We start from the raw sequence: 18,338 nt of genomic DNA, 5'->3' as shown, positions 1-18,338 counted from the left end.
ACGTGTTATGTGGAGCTGTGACCAGGGGCACATTAGCAATTTCAAAGGTAGGGCTTTAAATGCCTCCCTGTGTACCTATGCTCTGCTCTGCTCCAAAGCCAGCACAGATAAGCAGACACAGCCAAATGCATATAATGAGATGATCAATACCTTGATTACTGTTAATATTTATGGCTTGGCTTGTAGCAGAGACATGGCCAGGAGTATTTTTGCAGTGATTTGTGAGGAGCAGGCTCACTTGGGAAGACACTGAAAGCTATCCTGGGGAATGGCCAGCTCAGAAATGCTGCTCAGGGCCTGGCACAGAGCTGCTCTGATGCTCAGTGATTTCCCTTCCTCCCTCCCTTCCTGCCCATGCTGAGAGGAAGCCCTGTGCCCCCAGACTCACCAAAAACCGTGCGGGCAGGGACGGACTCCCTGTTGAGCCAGAAGGAGACCTGGGACAGGATGACAGTCATGATGCAGGGCAGGTAGGTCTGGATCACAAAGTACCCGATCTTCCTCTTGAGGTGGAAGTGCGTGGTCATGACGACGTATTCGCCTGCAGAGACAGCCAGGGAGGGATGCTGGCCCAGCTGGCCACGCCACACATCCACCCTGCACAACCCCGCCTGCAGCAGGGTCCCGGGGAAAGGAGGGCTGCAGCAGGCACACCCATGCCAGCTGTGTGCCCCAGCACAGCCCAGGGGGCTCCCACATCACATCTGCCCTTTCAAAACTCTTCTCTGAGTCTTCTTTCATTCGCTACGAAACGGGTGTGGGACAAAGGCAAGCCACTGTCGACAACTGGGCAATAAAATCTTTCACTGTTTTTCCCCAGGGGCCTGGGGGTCTCTCCTGACGCTGCTCCCATCCCAGGGAGCCACGCTGTGGGTAAGATCCCTTAAGCCTGGGGACACCCTCACAGTGCTTTAATAGGATTGCAGGACGCAGGATTTTATTTTCTCTGACAATCCTGAAAATATCCCACCTTTTCTCACTGTAACCATCTCAAAAATCCAGGCAAGTTCTGTTGTTAAAGGTCCCACCTGTGAGCTGAAGAGGAAGCTGTCCCTGTTTTCCCTTAACATCCTATTCCTCCCCCCAAAGCTTTGGGTATTTTGTTGGATTTCTGTGCCTTTATGTTGTGAGTGTGGCTCTGCTAAATCATTACACACAGGAGCCTTTAGCAGCTTTCTCACCACTCCAGGTTATTCATCTGTACATTTTACTACAACTTAAGTAGAGAGATGGGCCAGATATTATGACATTTAGTTCCCTGGGCTCCCCACATTTCCCCAAGGGAGGTGAAATGAGTTGTTACAGACAGACACTATTAAAATCAAGTGCACCAGAGAGGAAATATCCTCAAATGAGAGAACTACTGGTGCATACAGAGGGAAAAAAAAAAAAAAAAAAGAAAAAAAGAAGAATTACGAGAGACACACATGAGGTAACAGAAGCTATCAGTACCTGGATTCAGAGGGGAAAGGAGGAGCAGCAGATGGGAGAGAAAGATGATTAATATTGGTCATTAATCAGAGGAAACATTTGTTTGGGATAATCTTCTATTAGTTATGATAATATTTGTGCAAGCAGATGCAGTGAAAATCACACTGAACATCAGTTGCCTTCGCCTCCCCTGCCTGCAGCGCTTTCCTGAGGGGCTGGAAGGGAATCCAAGACAAATGAACTCTCAGCACCACAAACCAGCTGGACAATGTGGGGCAAATTTTCCACACAGCAGATCATTTTTAGATGCTTGAGATCATGTCTCCTAAAGACTGTGGGCAGTAAGACTCTTTCAGTGGAAACCACTAAAAAACAACCTGTTTATGCCTCTTGGTGGCTGCTGAAGGAGTCACCAGCCGTATCCTCCTGGCTTAGGAAGTGCTGGGGTCCTGGGCTGCCTCTATAATTATTCCAAACTGTGGCATTCCAAGCCCATCTGATGCCAGGAGGAGCTCAGCCCCTGGTGGTCCCACAAATACCTGTGCTGGATCGAACCATCTCTGTCCCAACCACATGGCCCAGCAGGTCATACTGGTTCAGGCGAGATCCACCCTTGGCTACTTCCACAGATTTATCCTTCCCCAGGGTCCAGGTGTAGATCACCTCTGTCTTTGTGTAGGCATCTGCAGAGGAGGGAGAAGAACGAGGTCTGTGCTTCTGCCTGACCTAAAATACACCAAAATTAGCCTGTAGCCAAATGAATCTTTGCTGTGCATCTCTCAGAGCCACATGGCTGAGCACAGCCAAGCATGGCCAGAGACCAAGGCAGATCAACAACTGTTAAATCAAATGAGCTGGGCTTTTTGGAAGGGAGCTGCAGAGGGGCAGAGCTCTGTCACTGACACAGGCTGTCCCTGTGACGTGCTGACTCTCTCTGCAAGGGCTGGCTCCAACAGGGACAGCACAGGATGGCATCCAGGCCAGCAGGGCAGCACAGCCCTGCCCTGCCAGGGACGGGGAAAGTCCTGCTGGCAGCAGCTGGCAGCAAAGGCTGAAAGCAAAGGGGCTAAATTTTAGATTCAAAACTTAAAAGTCTTTACCCTCACTCAGAGTCAACCCTCTCAAGACTCCCAGAATTGGAGGCAGTGTCCTCTCACACCTAAATGCTTTTTCCTGGTGCATTAATAAGCAGCCAGGACTCAGTTTCTTCATGCAGGAAAAGCCCCTTCTTTATTCACATAACTCTTTTTTATATCATCTTTACAGACGTCATATACAACTCTAATTGGCTAGTAGTTTTCTTGTCACTCAATTCATTGGTTAATAACTGGCATTTTACCTTTCCATCAAATCTCTCTATTCTTGCATTGTTTACATATTTTCTTCACTGTTCTCATGGGACAGATTTATTGGTTATACAGGTGCAAACTTTTTTTTCTTACTAGATTAGGTTGTTGTGTTAACTGCCTTTATTCTTATGATTTTGTCTTATGGGAACTTACAAACTACTGCTAGCTTGGCTAAACTAGAAGGGCCTAAACCATATTTTATAAAGCCTTTTTTTAAATAATATCTCTACCTGTCTGCAACATTTTTCCTGTGTTTGTGACCGAGGCCCTGCTCTGTCCTCACTGCCAGTCCCCCTCTCAAGAGTGCTCTTGGCTTTTCCAGTCCTATGGTTATCCAAAAAGTGAGTTTCTCCAGACTGCTAGGAGCTATTTCTCCCCATAATGCCCAAAATTTCTGTCCATACCAAGTTTGCATCAGCTTTTTAAGGAAGATCAGAGTTCACTAAACAGAGCCCTCAGATCATTTTTGCCCCCCACCTTCTCCTGGTGAAGACCTGAAGGAATTCTTTGGCTGGGGTCAGGTCAAGCAACGTGTCAGGTCTACTGGAGAAATGCCTCAGCTCCTGCTCTGTGCAAGATTGTGTCCTGAGAAAACCACATTTCTGTGATCTTTCTAAAACAACCACTGTTATTGCTGCACTGTGGGTTTGGGCAAACCTGTTCCATGTTAAGCAGGGGCTGTGCAAAGCCTTGGGAGAGGTTTTGGTGATCAACCAAGGTTTCTCAGCAGGCCAGAGTGCTGCCTAAGTTCTGATGCAGGCTGGCACCTCCCACCCCAGTGCAACCCTCTGCTTTTCCAACCCCTCCTTCCAGCCCCCCACATGCTTCTGGAGCCCTCCATCCTCCTCAGAGCTTTGTACAGCTCTGCCACTGCTCTGCCACCTGATGGGCAGCACCTCCTGCTCAGCAGTGCCAGTCCAGCCACTGCCACTCCCAGCCTACAAAAGGAACTTGCCCACGGTGTCAGTGCCATCATTCCTGAAAATTCAGCTGTCTGTCTGTCCGGTTCTCTGGGACAGAAGGGTATCTGATGTCACACAGGCATGGCATGGATGCTTGGAACATGTTAAATGCCAGGCAGCTGCTTTGTTCAGCTCAGTGCCTCGTTTGCAATGCAAAATCCAATCCAGACAGGGACAGCTCATGGACAATTGGAGGAGCTGGTAAATTCAGCAGCATCTCCTGCTCCCCTGGCTCAGAGAGTTGCTGTACAACAGTCCTGTGATGGCTCAGGAGCAGCTCTCTGCAGGGCACATTTATTTATCTTCAGGGAGCAGGGGGACAGGCAGAGCCATCCCTTCAATGCACTTGGCCCGAGGGATGGTGCAGGTGGGCAGCTGAAGCTCTCCAGAATGCCTGATGCCCTTCATTCTCCTAAAAAGTCTCTGCCTTGCCCCTCGGGGAGCTGCTGTGGTGGCCCAGGGACAGAAGGCCACTGCTGAGTCACCTGTGGGGATCAGCAGAAAATGGTCTGTGAGGCAAACACAGCATCCTTTGAGCAGCGTGGGTCTGGCACTGACATTGTCCTCCTAATTGCAAGTCTGACCTGCTTTGGGCTTCTTGAAAATGAGCAGCTTCCAGCTGTCAATGGCTTTTTGGTGAAAACACTGGTTTAATCCCACTCCAACACAGGAGAGGTGAGCTCTGATGCTCTGTGAGTGCTATAGAAAAAGTCACATTAATGTTAACCAGGGGCAGCTTTCTGAGCTCCTTGTCTCAAAACTCTCATCATTCAGAGGTCAAATCAGTAAAAAAATAAGCCCAAAGGGTGTTCCAGCAGAAATACACACATTAATCTCTTTTCCTCACCAAGAAACATTATAAGCAATTAGATGTGCAGTAATCTGCCTTCCTGCAAGTCTTGTAATAATCCCAGAGTTTAGGCCTGAGGTATGAGATTTGATATCCCTCCTCACAAGGTCAAGTAACATTAATAATTCATCCTTCTCTAAGGCTTGCTGTTTTACTGGCCTTAGTGATGTCTTGTGGCAATGAGTTCTACATTTAATTAGGTGCTGCCTAAGAAATAGCTTTATTTTAGTAGTTCTGAATAATCCACTTTCATGGGTACAGTTTGTCATGAGGCAGAAGAGCAGATGCACATGATAAATATGATTTCCTCTCCTGCCAATCAAACTTTTCAACTTTGTCCTCAGTTAGCTCCCAAATGGCTACAGGAAGTGTCAGTTTGGGAAGGCTGGGGTTTCTCTGGGGGTTACTGGTGTGGGCTCATTCTTTAGCTGGAGGTGGGAAACTCTCATCCAACACAAATATGGACTAAAAGTGGTGCTCAGTTTATTGGACCTGGGAAAGAAACCAGAGAGCAGAGCCAGACTAGGATGTTTATTTTCACATTGTGGTGAGCTAGGGTCTTGGGGTTTGGCTCCCACTCACTTTAGGAACAAAACCAAATGAAATTTAACTTGCATTTTAGAGAGATAAGAGAATTATATGGGGAGCCCAAGCAGCTGAGCGAGTCTGGGAGTCTGGGAGCAGCTTTCAGCTCAGCAGCAGCCTGCAAATCTTCCCTAAACCAGGACCCTGGGCTGCTGGGACTGAGATTCCCAGAGCTTCCAAGGCTTTCACTGGACAGCTGCCTGCCTGACAGACTGAAGAGGGGCGAGGGTTTGTGAGCTCCAGTGGAGTGTGGAGCCAGAGGAACCAGGCATTGAGGCTCTCCACAGACTGGCAGGATGGGACACCCAGCAGCAGCCAGCACTGCTGTCCCAAATCTGTCATCCCAGCATCCCCTTGTGATGAAGGAAAAGCACAACTCAGATTTATAATCACAGAATCAGTAATGTTAGAAAAGACCTCTCAGATTATCAAGTCCGACCACTGACCCAGCACTGCCAAGCCCATGTCTCCAGGTGCCCAAACTATACATTTTTGAACACTTTGAGCATGGTGACTCCACCACCTCCCCAAGCTGCTGTTCCAATGCTTGACCACCCTTAGAGTGAAGAAATTTTTCCTAATATCCAATCTAAATGTCCCTTGACACAACTTTAGGTCATTTCCTCTCATCCTGCCACTTGTTACCTGGGAGAAGAGACCAATTCCAACCTGGCTACTTTCTAAATAATTTACAGCAAAACCATGGGTGTCTAACCCACCCTGTCAGCCTGAGTTGAGCACAGACTCGCTCAGTGATGAATTGCATGTATAAAACAGCAGAAAAAAAGATTTGGCCACATTATCATCAGAATAAATAAATATTACCCTTACTAAAGTCCTGTGAAACACCAGGCACACAAAGCACTGCTCCTCAGCCCTGTACCAGCTCCTTGCAGAGGCTGTTGGGGGTACTTACAGCTCCCAAATTTCAGGGGGCAGGCGTGCACGTCCATTGGGAAGTCCTCCAGGTGCATGGGGCACTCGGCGTGGATGGTCAGCCTGCAGGACAAAGCACAGGGGCTGCTCAGGGCCAGGCTGGCCCCTCTGCCACAGCCTGCTGCAGCCAGCAGCTCTGGCAAAGTGCTCCCCAGGGCTCACCAGCCTCGGGGTCTCTGGGCAGAAGGCCCCCAGCTGTGGAGAGGACAGAAGGACACACATCTGGCAGCCTTTTCCACGGTGTAAACTCAACCCTACTGACTGAGTTCATCTTCACCCACTCAGAGCTGTGGGAAAACCTGCCAGAGCCCAGGACCCCTGTGTGCTCAGGGGCAGTGAGCAGAGCTCCTGGGGCCAGGGAACACCTGATGGACCACGCTGGCAGGCAGAGGAGAAGGCTTCAGGGGCTCCCAGGAACAGGCCTGGTGGTCTGGAAAGGAGCTGGGGGCTGGCAGATGGTTCAGAGTCCAGATCCATGAAGCCAGCAGGGCACAACACCCCCTGGCCATGGGGGACACCTCATCCCACCTCCCCTGGCAGCACTGCAGAGGATGCTGCGGGCAGGTGAAGAACTGGAACATCCTGGGGCTGTCTGGGGGTGTGCAGGACAACCAGTGCTTCCCAAATCTCCCAAATCCCGGTAGGACAGCTCGTCAGGAAGCAGCCTGGTGAGGGAGGCACAGCCATAAAAGCAGTGTGCTGCAGAATATGGGGCCAGGCATAAAAATATCCATTATAAAGGGCTCTAAAAAAGGGAGCTCGTGTTCCTTCCTGGAGTACTGCAAAGTGTGCAGCCAGGGAGAGGGAGCCAGGAGAGACAGCTTCCCAGGAGATGTCTAAAACAATCTTCTCTGAAGGAACCATTTGTAGGGAAAAATAAACCAGACTCACTTCTGATGGCTCAGCAAAACAGCAAACAAACCATGGCAGGAGCAACATGTGGATGCAAAGGGCAACTGCAAAGACTGAAGGTGGCTTGTGCAAAACTCAGGTTGAGAAGCTTCTATTGAGATATTTTCCTTTGGCTAGAAAAATGTTCAGCTAAGTTATTCTTCACAGAAAATACTGAGGCTTAGTCAAATGCAAAATAAACCCTGAAAAAATAAAGGCTTTGGGGTTTGTTTGCTGAAAGCAAAGAATAAATTTGTTTTAAGAACAGAAATAAAATAAAAATAAAGGTTATTTCTTTTCGGCAGACAAACCTTAAATGCTTATATTAAAAAAAAAAAAAAAAAGAGGGCTTTTTAAAAAATTTGACATAATAAAATTCAGTGGACAAAACCCACAAATTGCTGTAAAAACCCCTGTGGAGGAAACAAAGCAGAATGGCTGTGAGGTGGCAGGGGTGGCACAGCTGCGGTGACAGTGGCTGCAGGTGGCAGCTGGTGCTGTGAGAGGGGACAGCCACACACAGGGCCCAGGGCAGCAAACCCTGCCCAGCTGCTGCACTGGAGCCTCCCCATCACCTGGTGTTGAGCAGTTGACCAGTACCCACAGAAATTACCAAAACGTTATTGGTTCATTTGTAGGGGTAAAGCATAGCAAAGCATTCCATCATACCCTGAAAGCGAGTCAGGTAACAGTAACACACTCACTGTGATAACACCTAACACTAAAACAGTTTCAGAAAACACAAAAAAGAACAAAAGATCTACTCATGGATATCCAAAAAAATTACAATAGTAATTTCAATCCATAGAAAAAAGCACCAAAAATTTCAACAAGCTTCTTTTTACCTAAAATTGCTTCTGAAGCAACATTGAAACAAATAAATAAGATTAGATGTTAGCTAAGCAAACAAACTAATACCACATCCAATACACTCAGTGACATGTTGACTGATGTCAGCAGTGTCCGACAGACCACGCTCCAAATCAAGCAGCAATTAATTTTCTTTTACTAGCACATAAACATAGTTGTAAAGAATTCAAGGAAATGTGTTACATGAATTTGTCTAACCATTCTGAATCCATTCACAAAAATATACAAAAGCTTAAAGACTTAATATCTAAAATTAAAACCAAACAAACATAGACAATTTGTTCAATGAGCAAGGCTTAGCTCCTTAGTCAAGGCAACTTTACAAGTTAGGTAAAATCTTGTTAATAGTTGTGGTATTAATATTAATGATAATACCTTGTACACTTCATTGTTCACAACAAATTACAAACAGACTCATCAGAGCATCAGGCTGTGAGCTCTGCTCTGCCAGGTGAGGGAAGGAGCCCTGGCATTTCAGACAGCGCCCAGAAGAGTCAGGGAAGCTGGCAATGCACAAAGGATGTTGGAACTCAAAATGTCCCTCAGACATTTTTGGAGGATCCAGGACCTGGTCAGAAGCATTTGAGACCCTGGCAGGCAGCTGGAAACAGCTGTGATTTTGGGTTTGAGCCATGGAATGAGTTACCAACTTTGAAGGTGGAACAAGCAGTCACAAAAGTTTAGATATTATAGTAGAAGTAGTTACAAAGTAGAGGGAAGAATTTTTTAGTATTGTACAAGGGAGTTTTAGCACCTCTACAGGGGGGTTTTTACTTTATACATGGGGGTCAGAAGTTTTAAGATGGAGGGATTTGGGCCTGCCCTGTTCCTCCTCTTTCTTCTTCCTTACCTCCATGTTCTTGGTGATGTTGGCACTCACAGATTGGTTTAGAGTAGAAAAGCACCATTTAATATAGGCAATAGGCATTGGGGAAAAACTGTACCCATGTAACACGTAATGTACCATATAAAAGATAGAAAAGCACCATTTAATATAGGTAATAGGCACTGGGGAAAAACTGTACCCATGTAACACGTAATGTACCATATAAAAGACAGAAAAGCACCATTTAATATAGGTAATGGGCATTGGGGAAAAACTGTACCCATGTAACACGTAATGTACCATATAAAAGACAGCAGCAGCCCTGGGCAGAGGGGGAGAGAAGAAGCAGTCGGGAGTCAGAGAGGATGTCAGGGTGTGTGTGTGCCTCTGCCTGAGCTGTGAGCAAACCACAGCAGCCCCAGAAGAAAATCTTTTAGATAACTTGCAATAAACTGCCTTGAGACCGAACAACAGAGACTGCTGAGCCTTTCTTTGGAAGCTCGGGGTGGAGGAGAGACTTTTCCACCGCACGGAGCCCCTGAAGCAGGCCGGGGCTCCGACAGAGGGAGAGCAGAGGAGCTGGAGCAAGCAGCACAGGAGCAGAGTTGCTGTGATAAAGCAAGGCATTGTTTATCAACGTGGGCTGTAAAACTTGCTGACACTGTGTAGATTCACAGCCAGTTTAACTATGAAGAGATGACATTCTGCCTGGTCCTCAAAAACAGAGGTGAAAGTGCAGCATCTCAGCACACAGAACCCACAGTGAGGCCTTTTATTAGTTAGGATTGGCTTGGAGACAGAGAAAATAATTTTTAAAACAAAGATTTACACCTTGCCAAAACCAGCTCAATACCTTTTTTGCCCAAACTCTCTGGAGGCCCTGCAGCACTCAGAGCAGGGCATTAAGCCTGTCCTTCAAGTCTTTGGGGGCATCTGGCAATTCAGTGCCCCACAGACCAAGGGCTGGCCTGCAGTGAGTGTGCCAGTCCTGGACATGGCCATGGACATCCCGTGTCCTGTGCCAGGCTGGCAAACAGGGCACGGAGGGGATGCTGGCTGTCCTGCTCCACAGCTGCCTCCAGCCTGGCTGCCTCAGCCAAGCCAAGAGCCACGGCGTGCCCAAAGCAACGTCCTGGAGACAGATCACTCTCTCTGACTTGGTGATCTGTTCCTCCTCACTGCACTGAATGCACCTGTTTTACATGAAAGAGAAGAAGACCTGACCTTTAGACTTCAGTCAAGGCTCACTGAAGACTGACAGTGATTTTCACAAGGCTACAAGCACAGTGTTGTAATTATTTTCTCCAGGACACTCAAAGGCCACAGTTGCAGCGTTTCTGAGAGAGAGAGGGCATGATTTATGTTTGGAATGAGATTTGAGCTACTCCAGTCTAGACCTCAGATCTGGGCCTTGTGAGGCCTTCCAGCCTCTGACGCAGTTAGAAATTAAGAGCTTGTGGCGCTGTTAGAAATTAAGAGTTTGTGGTGCAGTTAGAAATTAAGAGTTTGTGGCACAGTTAGAAATTAAGAGTTTGTGGCGCAGTTAGAAATTAAGAGTTTGTGGTGCAGTTAGAAATTGTATTAAGGTGTGGTGGGGAGCACTGGGCTGTCTGGGTGTGAAGTAGTACAGGTTTATAGTGTAAGGTTTAGGCCACCTTAAGACAAAAATAAACAATGTTAGCTTGCCAATCAGAGTGCCTTTGTAAACTGTAAACTATATAGAGGTGCATAAAAACTGCCATCTTCTCTGGAATAAAGGGAGAACGTTGCATTAATAATTTTGGTTGGATGTGTGTTCTATCCTGTCCAGCTTTCCTGTTTTATGAGGTCCCTGGCTTTGGGCCACCATGAACAAATTGCTCATTTGCTCTGATGCCTCTCTTTTCAACTACGGATTTCAAGAAGCAGGTATAAAAACCTGGCAGCTTGGTGTGGACTTCACTGCCTTGCTCTTCCTGTTCTGTTTCTTTTGTGATGTTCTCTTCAGCCAGCTCAAAATCCACTTGGGGAGCTCTTGGCTGGCAAGCTTGTCAAGCATATTCTCACAGATCTTAGACTTTGAATCTTTCGGTGTCTTTTCCAACTGCAATGGACTTTTTGCTTCTCATTTTGTCACTGTCACTTGTGTCAGGGAAATGTTGAGACATTTCCCGTCTCCCTCAGCAGCCCACACCAGAATTTTCCTTTTTACCTTCCTGTTTTTTTCATCTGCATCACTCATTGCTTTATTATTTCCAACGGCTCTTAACTGTGAGTTCCCAAAGTTGGCTTTTCCAAAGGACTTAATCTCTGACCAGTACCCTCCTCCTGATGCATCCTGAACCCACCCCAAAAAACCCAGGAAAGTCTTTCCCTTCCACTGTGCTGTCTGCAAGTGTTGGCTGTGATCATCAGCCACTCTGAGTAAGGCTGGAGGACCCCAGGGACTGCAGATTGTGGGTCTGGTGGGTTTGTGCCATTCAAAGCAGCCAGCAAGAGCCTCAGAGGGGACCAGGACAGCAGCAGAGACTGATCTTGGCCAAACCCTCCTGCCCTCTCCAGGCCATGGCCAACAAGAGCAAGTGCTGTCAAGGGAGGAGACAATTTTATATGGATCTGGATGACTCCCTCGATGTGTGGGAATGCAGCAGTTGCATTTTAAATCAAAAGCCTGTTTTATTAGCTGAGCCAGCAAGCAATAAAACAAGAAATCCATCAACAAACCACTGGAAGAGCAACCTAGTCTGCCACTTCTCTGCTTACAACTGAAGGAGATTTTAAGTTTCCTGGAATTGAATAAAAAAAAAGGAAAAGTCGCATCGTTCCAGCGAGATGAGTCTGGTTCAGCAGCTTCAGGTCAGCAGGTTCACAGGTAACACAAGAAAAGTCAAAGCATCAAACCACCAGGAATGTCTCTCCCTTCCCAGACAATTACCACAGCCTCTGCAGCACTTGGATGAAAGGGTTTATTGCAGAAATTCTCATCTCTGCCCCTTATCCTGTGCAAGGGAGCTGATGGCCAGAGAGCCACTGCGTTTTGCTTCATTGCTCTGATGGGCTATTCACATCCAGGAGCCCTGAAAAGTCCTAAGAAGGCCTGAAGAGCACCTAAAAAATAGCCAAGCTGCCAGAAATCACCTCAGCCAGCAGTCGTAGCCTTTGGCTCACCAGTCCCAGGCACCTGCAATAACTTATGCAGAACTGTCTTGAAGCCAAACCCCAAACTCCTCGTGTTTTCTCTTCACTTTGCTGGCACAATGGCACCGAAAGTGGAACATCCAGGACAGAACCCGTGTTTTTTTCCTCTTTTAAAGTCCTTTGAACTGCACCAACACAATGGCAAGAAGCGTGAATCAGGCTAAACATACCTCTGCCAGGGCTGGGGGATAACAAACCTCTTCAGCTGCGTTCTCATGGTTACCGGGAGCTTAGCAAAGCCTTTGATGTGTCATTAGAGCCCCTGTCGTTACCTGCGTGCAGCTGCAGGATGAGCCAGGATCTCAGCCCAGTTTCTGGGACGCAAATGTAATAATCCCTCGGTGTGTGAGTGCTACAAAAACATGACAGCACCCTGCACGGCAGGGCTGGCTTTGTTTATGCCAGGGATACTGCTGGAGTTTTGTCCTGATTTCTTCTTCAGAAGGTTCATTAATAACCACAGTCAGGCCGAGCAGTGTTTACGGTCTAGGCTGTGGGAGAATCTAGGTTAGGTTTAATTGAGGGGTTTAAGCTTGTAAGCCAAATTGCTTCTAGGATCCTTGTGCTGGATCTGGAAGCACTGATTTCACGTTCCATCCTCCCCCAGCCCCTGGAGATTTCAGCCCATGATGGCAGAAATGCAGTGAGATAAGGTGTTCTCTGAAGATTTCTCCCTCCTGGGACAGTTTCCTTAAAAACTCTGTCTGCACAAAGCCGAGCCTGGAAAACAGATCATTTTTGTCTTTGGATCTGCTCTGGCAGGGAGAAGTTGGAGCAAATCTCATCTTGCTGCCTGCTTGTGTTTTTATCAGGCAGCCAAGCTCTGCTCTGCTTGGCTCCTTCTGTGATGTTTTCTGGGGTCAGCCCTGGTGTGGGAACAAAGAGCTGCCAGCCCACAGAGCCAGGAGAGCTGGGGCTGGGCTGTCCCAGCTGCTGCTCCTGCAGAGAGGCTGCACCTCCATCGTGGGGAGGCTGCACCTCCATCGTGGGGAGGCTGCTGCAGAGCCTGGAGCCATCACTACTTGCCTGGGGGCTAAAAATCCCCCAGCCAGTAAAGACACCCCAAAAAGCCTTTGCTGAGGGACAGACACTGCAAAGCTCTGTGATTTCAAAAGGCAGCGTGGGAAGCCCAAACCCCAGGAATGGCACACCAGGTGGAGGACCTGCTCTGGGATTCCACAGCCCCTGTAGGGCTGCACGTCTCCTGGGCCCTGCTTTCCCTCCTGCTGTGCCTCTGCCTCACCTGAGGGTTCCCAGACCCTCCTGCACGTTGTCTTCAGCAGCACAGGCTCTTGAGGCAGAGCCTTTAGGCATGCAGTGAATGTGTCAGCCTGATAGATAAAGAAAACATCCTCCAAGTGCATAACTTGAGCACATATTGTCTGGGAACCACTCTGACAATAACCACAGAGCCTCAACACGCCATTCTGACAGGCCCTGTTAAGAGCAGAAGAGCTTTTTAAAGCCTTGATTCACAAAGCTGAATCCCATCAGCACAGCATTAAACTTTCACTATTTTTCCATGCTTCCAGGCTGGGGAGAGCCAGAGCATTATCTGTGTGCCCCACACTATCTCAGCCAGAGGGCACACCCAGAGATGGCTGCCTTGGCTACTTTTGTCTCTTTCTTACGTAAATCCAAGCGCCATTCCCGGGTTGTGGTTGCACTCAGGTCTGACACCAGAGTTTAGAGACCACAGCTGGGCTTGTGTGAACTATTTGGACCATGCAGGAGCTCCACAAGAAGAGACTGCAGACACAGGGCCACATAATGGAACTGCATCCCTGTGCTCTTTGAGGCAGCTGGAGGAGCAGGGAAGGTGCAGAGGGACTGGCAATCCTGGGGAGTAGAGAAATGCAGCTCAGTGCAGTGGTCACAAAGGCTGTTTTGTGGCCCAGGTGCAGAGGCCTGTCAGGTCAGGGGTGTGCACTGTGACATTGCACTGATCCACGAGGAGAATGTGCCATGACTGAAGGAGATCTGTGGATGCTGGGCTACAGCTGCTGTGCAGCTCCTGGGAGCTCTGGTCAGTGATAAAGAGGCTCTCTCCAGGAGCTATAAATATTGTCACACAGGTGTCGTTTTGCTGGATGCATGTGTCAGACTTGCTGTTCCACCAGAGCAAGTTCATCTATAACTGTAAGCCTTGACTAAGAGAAGTTGGCTTTCCCAGCAGGATAAATAGCAAGAGACGTGCCTCTAATTGCACATCAGCAGAGCTGATCCCTCAAGGATATTGCCTGGTACAAGGGAAAGGAGCAGGATATTCTCAGCAGTTAAACTGCATGGCCAGGTATCAGTCTAGACTGAGCCTGCAAGGGATCACCTGGGCAGTGCTGCCAGGCCACTGGAAATCTGATGGAAGCCCAAACTCTCTCCCCACTCAGCAGGGCACCCCTTTGGATTTGCACTTTGCTGGATGTCAGCTGTGTGCATTTGGCTTCAAGGTCCTGCCCCTTCCTTTGGGGACACACGTGCACATCCCTGGGCCTGGGGAGGACAGCAAAGGCATCACTTGGACAGAAAACAAGAGGCTCCCTCAGCCCTTCCCTGGGAGAGGTTTCAAAGCAGGTAACGAGGGAAGGTGATACCACCATCATTGTTTGACAGGCGAATTGAGGTGGGAGTGCCTTGGAATGGCAAAGCCAGGTAGGTTTTGGTGGCTGAGCCTGAAGCTTGGTCCTGTCCCTGCATCTGTGCCCTTGCATCTTCCTTTCTGACACCCCACTCAAAAGAGACCCTGGTGGTCCTAAGCAGCACCAAGAGGAAGAAAGGGAATCATCAGATGCTCGGGGACAGACATTCCCTCCTGGATGTGTTTACTTGCAATCCCAGAGGAGTCCTGCTTTGTCCAGCATGCTGTGGTCAACTGGGCAGCTCTAACCACTCCAGAGCCTCCCCTGGGCTTCACACACTGGGGAAAGAAAAGATCTCTGTGCACAAGAACTCCTGGCTCTGTGCAATTCAAAACATGACAAAAGGCCTCATATCCAACCCTCACCTCTGAGTGTGCTCCTCACCTCTGACAAAGCCTTAGGGATGTATTTAAGCGGGGCAGGAGCACCTGTAACAGGAGGTCCTTCATTCCCCAGTCCTTCAGCAGACAGCTAAACTGAAGGGTGCTTTGAGTTTATTTTAGAAAATCCCAAGACTCTCTTTTCTTCCAGAAGCTCATTCCCAAGAGTCTCATGATGCTGCTGCCACCCTGGCACCTGCCCAGCCCTGAATAGAAAAATAGATCCAATACTTTTTTAGTCACACAAAACTTGCTGAAGCTAATGGCTGTTTGCTGAATAAAGAAGTAGTGAAATGATTTAAAAGCTCTGAAATGGAGTCTTTTTTTTTTTGCTTTTGCTGCCTTATGCCAGCAGCTCCTGTAATACTTTACAGTCAGACAATGATACAAAGTGCGGGGAGGGCGAGTTGTCTGCTTGCAGGTCAGGGAGCTGGGAGCAGAACAGAGCCCTTAAGTCAAGTTGGGCTTTTCCCTTCATTTACCCCATCTGCCTTAATGTGAGATCACTGATGTGTGGAGACCTGAACCCCCAGGGCATTGGCAGGATTAGCTCATATTTGAGAACTGCTGCACAAAAGCAAGGCATTGTTTATCAATGTGGGCTGTAAAACTTGCTGACACTGTGTAGATTCACAGCCAGTTTAACTATGAAGAGATGAAATTCTGCCTGGTCCTCAAAAACAGAGGTGAAAGTGCATCATCTTAGCACACAGAACCCACAATGAGGCCTGTTATTAGTAAGGATTGGCTTGGAGACAGAGAAAATAATTTTTAAAACAAAGATTTACACCTTGCCAAAACCAGCTCAATACCTTTCTTGTGCATTTATCAGCAGCTTGTTTCATTTACAACCTATGACTCCTGCAACCCTGGCTTCTCCAAATCACAGTTTTTAATTAGCTGTTTGTTGGGCTTTTTCCCTAATGTACATTGATCACATAGATTTGGATTTTTTTTTATTCCACAAAGTGGGAAAAAACAACCCCATTGTTGTCTCAAGAAAGCTTGGTCTCATTAGATGTGTGAAATGGTTCTGCTCTAACACGCTGAACAAATTTAGATCTGTTCTCAAGCTGCTGGAGAATAACAAATTCTCCCAACCTAATGTTCCCATACCAACACTGGATACCTGATTCATATCCCATCACAGGTCAGGAAGAAATTAGTCCAGGTGGCACATCAACCTCACAAACTATAGATCCCAACACATCACCTCAGCACGTGAAAGCAAAAAAATCATTGTGAATGATAAGGGAAAATCTACCCGTAAAAATGTGCCAAGCTGAGGATCAGTGATGGTCCATAGGCAGGAAACAAGGAGAGCATGGAAAGCAGCAGGGTAGGACTCAAGTCTACTACCAAGAGTTAGTGGAAGCCTGCATAAACCCTGCTGTGAGGCACCCTGAGGTGCCTGGATGTGCAGAAGGAGCTGGGATTCCCTGGAAGGAGAGCCAGCCTCACCTCATGGTGTACAGCAGGGTGCCGTTGTCCACCAGGCGCAGCAGCTTGTTGGGGGTGGTCATGTTGTGGGCGACAGATTTCTTCCCGTTGTGGAAGAAAGTGTCAGGAGTCCAGATCTTACTGGCCAGCAGGTTGTTCAGGGGAAGGATTTTCATGGGGCCATCAAACTTCAGCCTTTCATCTCTCCAGGACTGCCGGAAAAAGACATCAATGGTGTATTCCTTTGGGGAGAGACGAGAGGAAAATAAGTTGTGTTTTACTCAGCTCAAGAGGTGGTGTCTTACAGAGCAAACTGGGTTTTGGCACACCCTGGTGACACGAGGTGTGGTGCAACAAGCACAGTGTGTAAACAGCAGTGCAGGATAGATGGGGTTCAGCACATTTTGGGTAATGACTTACCTATGATGTCAAAATGTGCGTGGCAGTGTTTCTGAGCACTGCAGAGAAGCTGCAGCACAGCCTACAGTGGCCAGAGCTGGGGTAGCCCTGCTGCACCACCACCTCTATCCAGAAGTTTCAGGGGAGAAAGGCCATTATGTGCAGCTACACAGGTATTTTAGAAGGCAAAAAATAAAGATCCTGGAGATGGAATCTGGCCAGGATGCTGGTAATTACATCACTGCCCATAAGAAAAGAAAAGAAAAGAAAAGAAAAGAAAAGAAAAGAAAAGAAAAGAAAAGAAAAGAAAAGAAAAGAAAAGAAAAGAAAAGAAAAGAAAAGAAAAGAAAAGAAAAGAAAAGAAAAGAAAAGAAAAGAAAAGAAAAGAAAAGAAAAGAAAAGAAAAGAAAAGAAAAGAAAAGAAAAGAAAAGAAAAGAAAAGAAAAGAAAAGAAAAGAAAAGAAAAGAAAGAAACTTGCATGACATTGTTGTAATGCTATTTTGTTCCCCAGACCACCTTTAGAAAATAATTTAATCGAAGACTTCCCAAACTTGCATTACAAGATCCTGTGACTTTCTTTTGTCTTCTTTTTGTTATTTCCCTTTTCTTTTTTTTTTTTTATTTTTTCTTTTCTTCTTTCTGCCAGGGTAGAGACCCATTTTCCAGGCCAAATTCCAGCTGGGGCAGTTAGAAGTCACCTCTTTGAAGCCCTGCAGCCAAACCAGCGCCTCACTCAGTGAATGCAGATTCAGAAACCACTTTTAGAGACAGAGGGGTCTGTGGAAAACCTCTCTGTCCCAACTGTTCTTCCTCCCCCTGCTACTGGAGACTCGTAATCTTTATTTACGCATTCCTGGAGGCCGCAGGGCCAACCAAACTTATCATTGTAAATGATTTCTTTCCTGCAGCACTTCTCAGCAGCACTTAAAAACTGCTGCGTGTCATTTTCCTATAGGACAGAGAAATTCCTACAGGTTTTGCAGCAGATGGCAGCTGAATGGAGGCATCTCTGTAAATAAATCCATCCCTGCTCCCTGGCCATGGACACACCCCTGCTCAAATATGAACCTTCTGGATCTCAGCTGGGGAAGGAAAGAGAAATTCTACATTCTCTGTCCTGTACAAGGTATTTTGTCCCTTCATGGAAGTGATCTCTAATTCATTATTTCCTGGGATAAACCTGAAGAATGAGCCTGTGTGCAGTCCCGGGAGGTTTGGGAAAAGTCCTTATCAGAAGAAAAGCTCTCTTGTTCCATGTTTCTATTTAAAAAGTGCCAGACAAAGAAGCAAAACATTTTTAATGACTTCCAAGGCTCTGCTTATCTTCTTTAATGCTTAGGAATCATTCCTGAAGAAAAGAGAAATCATGTTCAGAATCTTCCCCTCTTTTCTATGCTTCTTTCCATAAAAGCATTATTCTTAACTCACCCCTTCCAAGGAGCACCCTTAGTTCTGTGTTTTGATCTTCTCTGCCTACAGAGGTGACTGAAAACATTAAGACTGATGTCAGAACTCAAAATGTCCCTCAGACATTTTTGGAGGCTCCAGGCCCAGGTCAGAAGCATTTGAGACCCTGGCAGGCAGCTGGAAACAGCTGTGATTTTG

General features: G+C 47.3%; 1 protein-coding gene and 1 long non-coding RNA gene across 6 annotated transcripts in view; both read right to left on the bottom strand.

Moving 5' to 3' along the window:
* The window catches only part of LOC100218477 (gamma-aminobutyric acid receptor subunit alpha-3), a 126,072-nt gene that overhangs the window by 16,707 nt on the left and 91,027 nt on the right, over positions 1–18,338 (bottom strand). For all 5 annotated transcript variants that reach the window (XM_030272926.4, XM_072929263.1, XM_072929264.1 and 2 more), the window contains 4 exons: positions 16,355–16,575; positions 6,094–6,176; positions 1,971–2,114; positions 389–541 (listed from right to left, as the gene is read on the bottom strand). In XM_030272926.4, coding sequence (XP_030128786.2) covers positions 389–541; positions 1,971–2,114; positions 6,094–6,176; positions 16,355–16,575 — 601 coding nt within the window. The remainder of the gene's footprint in view (positions 1–388; positions 542–1,970; positions 2,115–6,093; positions 6,177–16,354; positions 16,576–18,338) is intronic.
* Positions 1,530–1,964, bottom strand: LOC140684179 (uncharacterized). Its single transcript, XR_012056058.1, has 2 exons — positions 1,809–1,964; positions 1,530–1,778 (listed from the first exon to the last, which is right to left on the bottom strand). It is a non-coding gene; the product is annotated as an uncharacterized lncRNA (long non-coding RNA).

This window comes from Taeniopygia guttata, chromosome 4A (assembly GCF_048771995.1).
Source record: "Taeniopygia guttata chromosome 4A, bTaeGut7.mat, whole genome shotgun sequence".
NCBI classification, from domain to species: Eukaryota; Metazoa; Chordata; class Aves; order Passeriformes; family Estrildidae; genus Taeniopygia; species Taeniopygia guttata.
The sequence above is the reverse complement of the archived record's forward strand: the minus strand, read 5'-3'. Positions and strand labels throughout refer to the sequence as shown.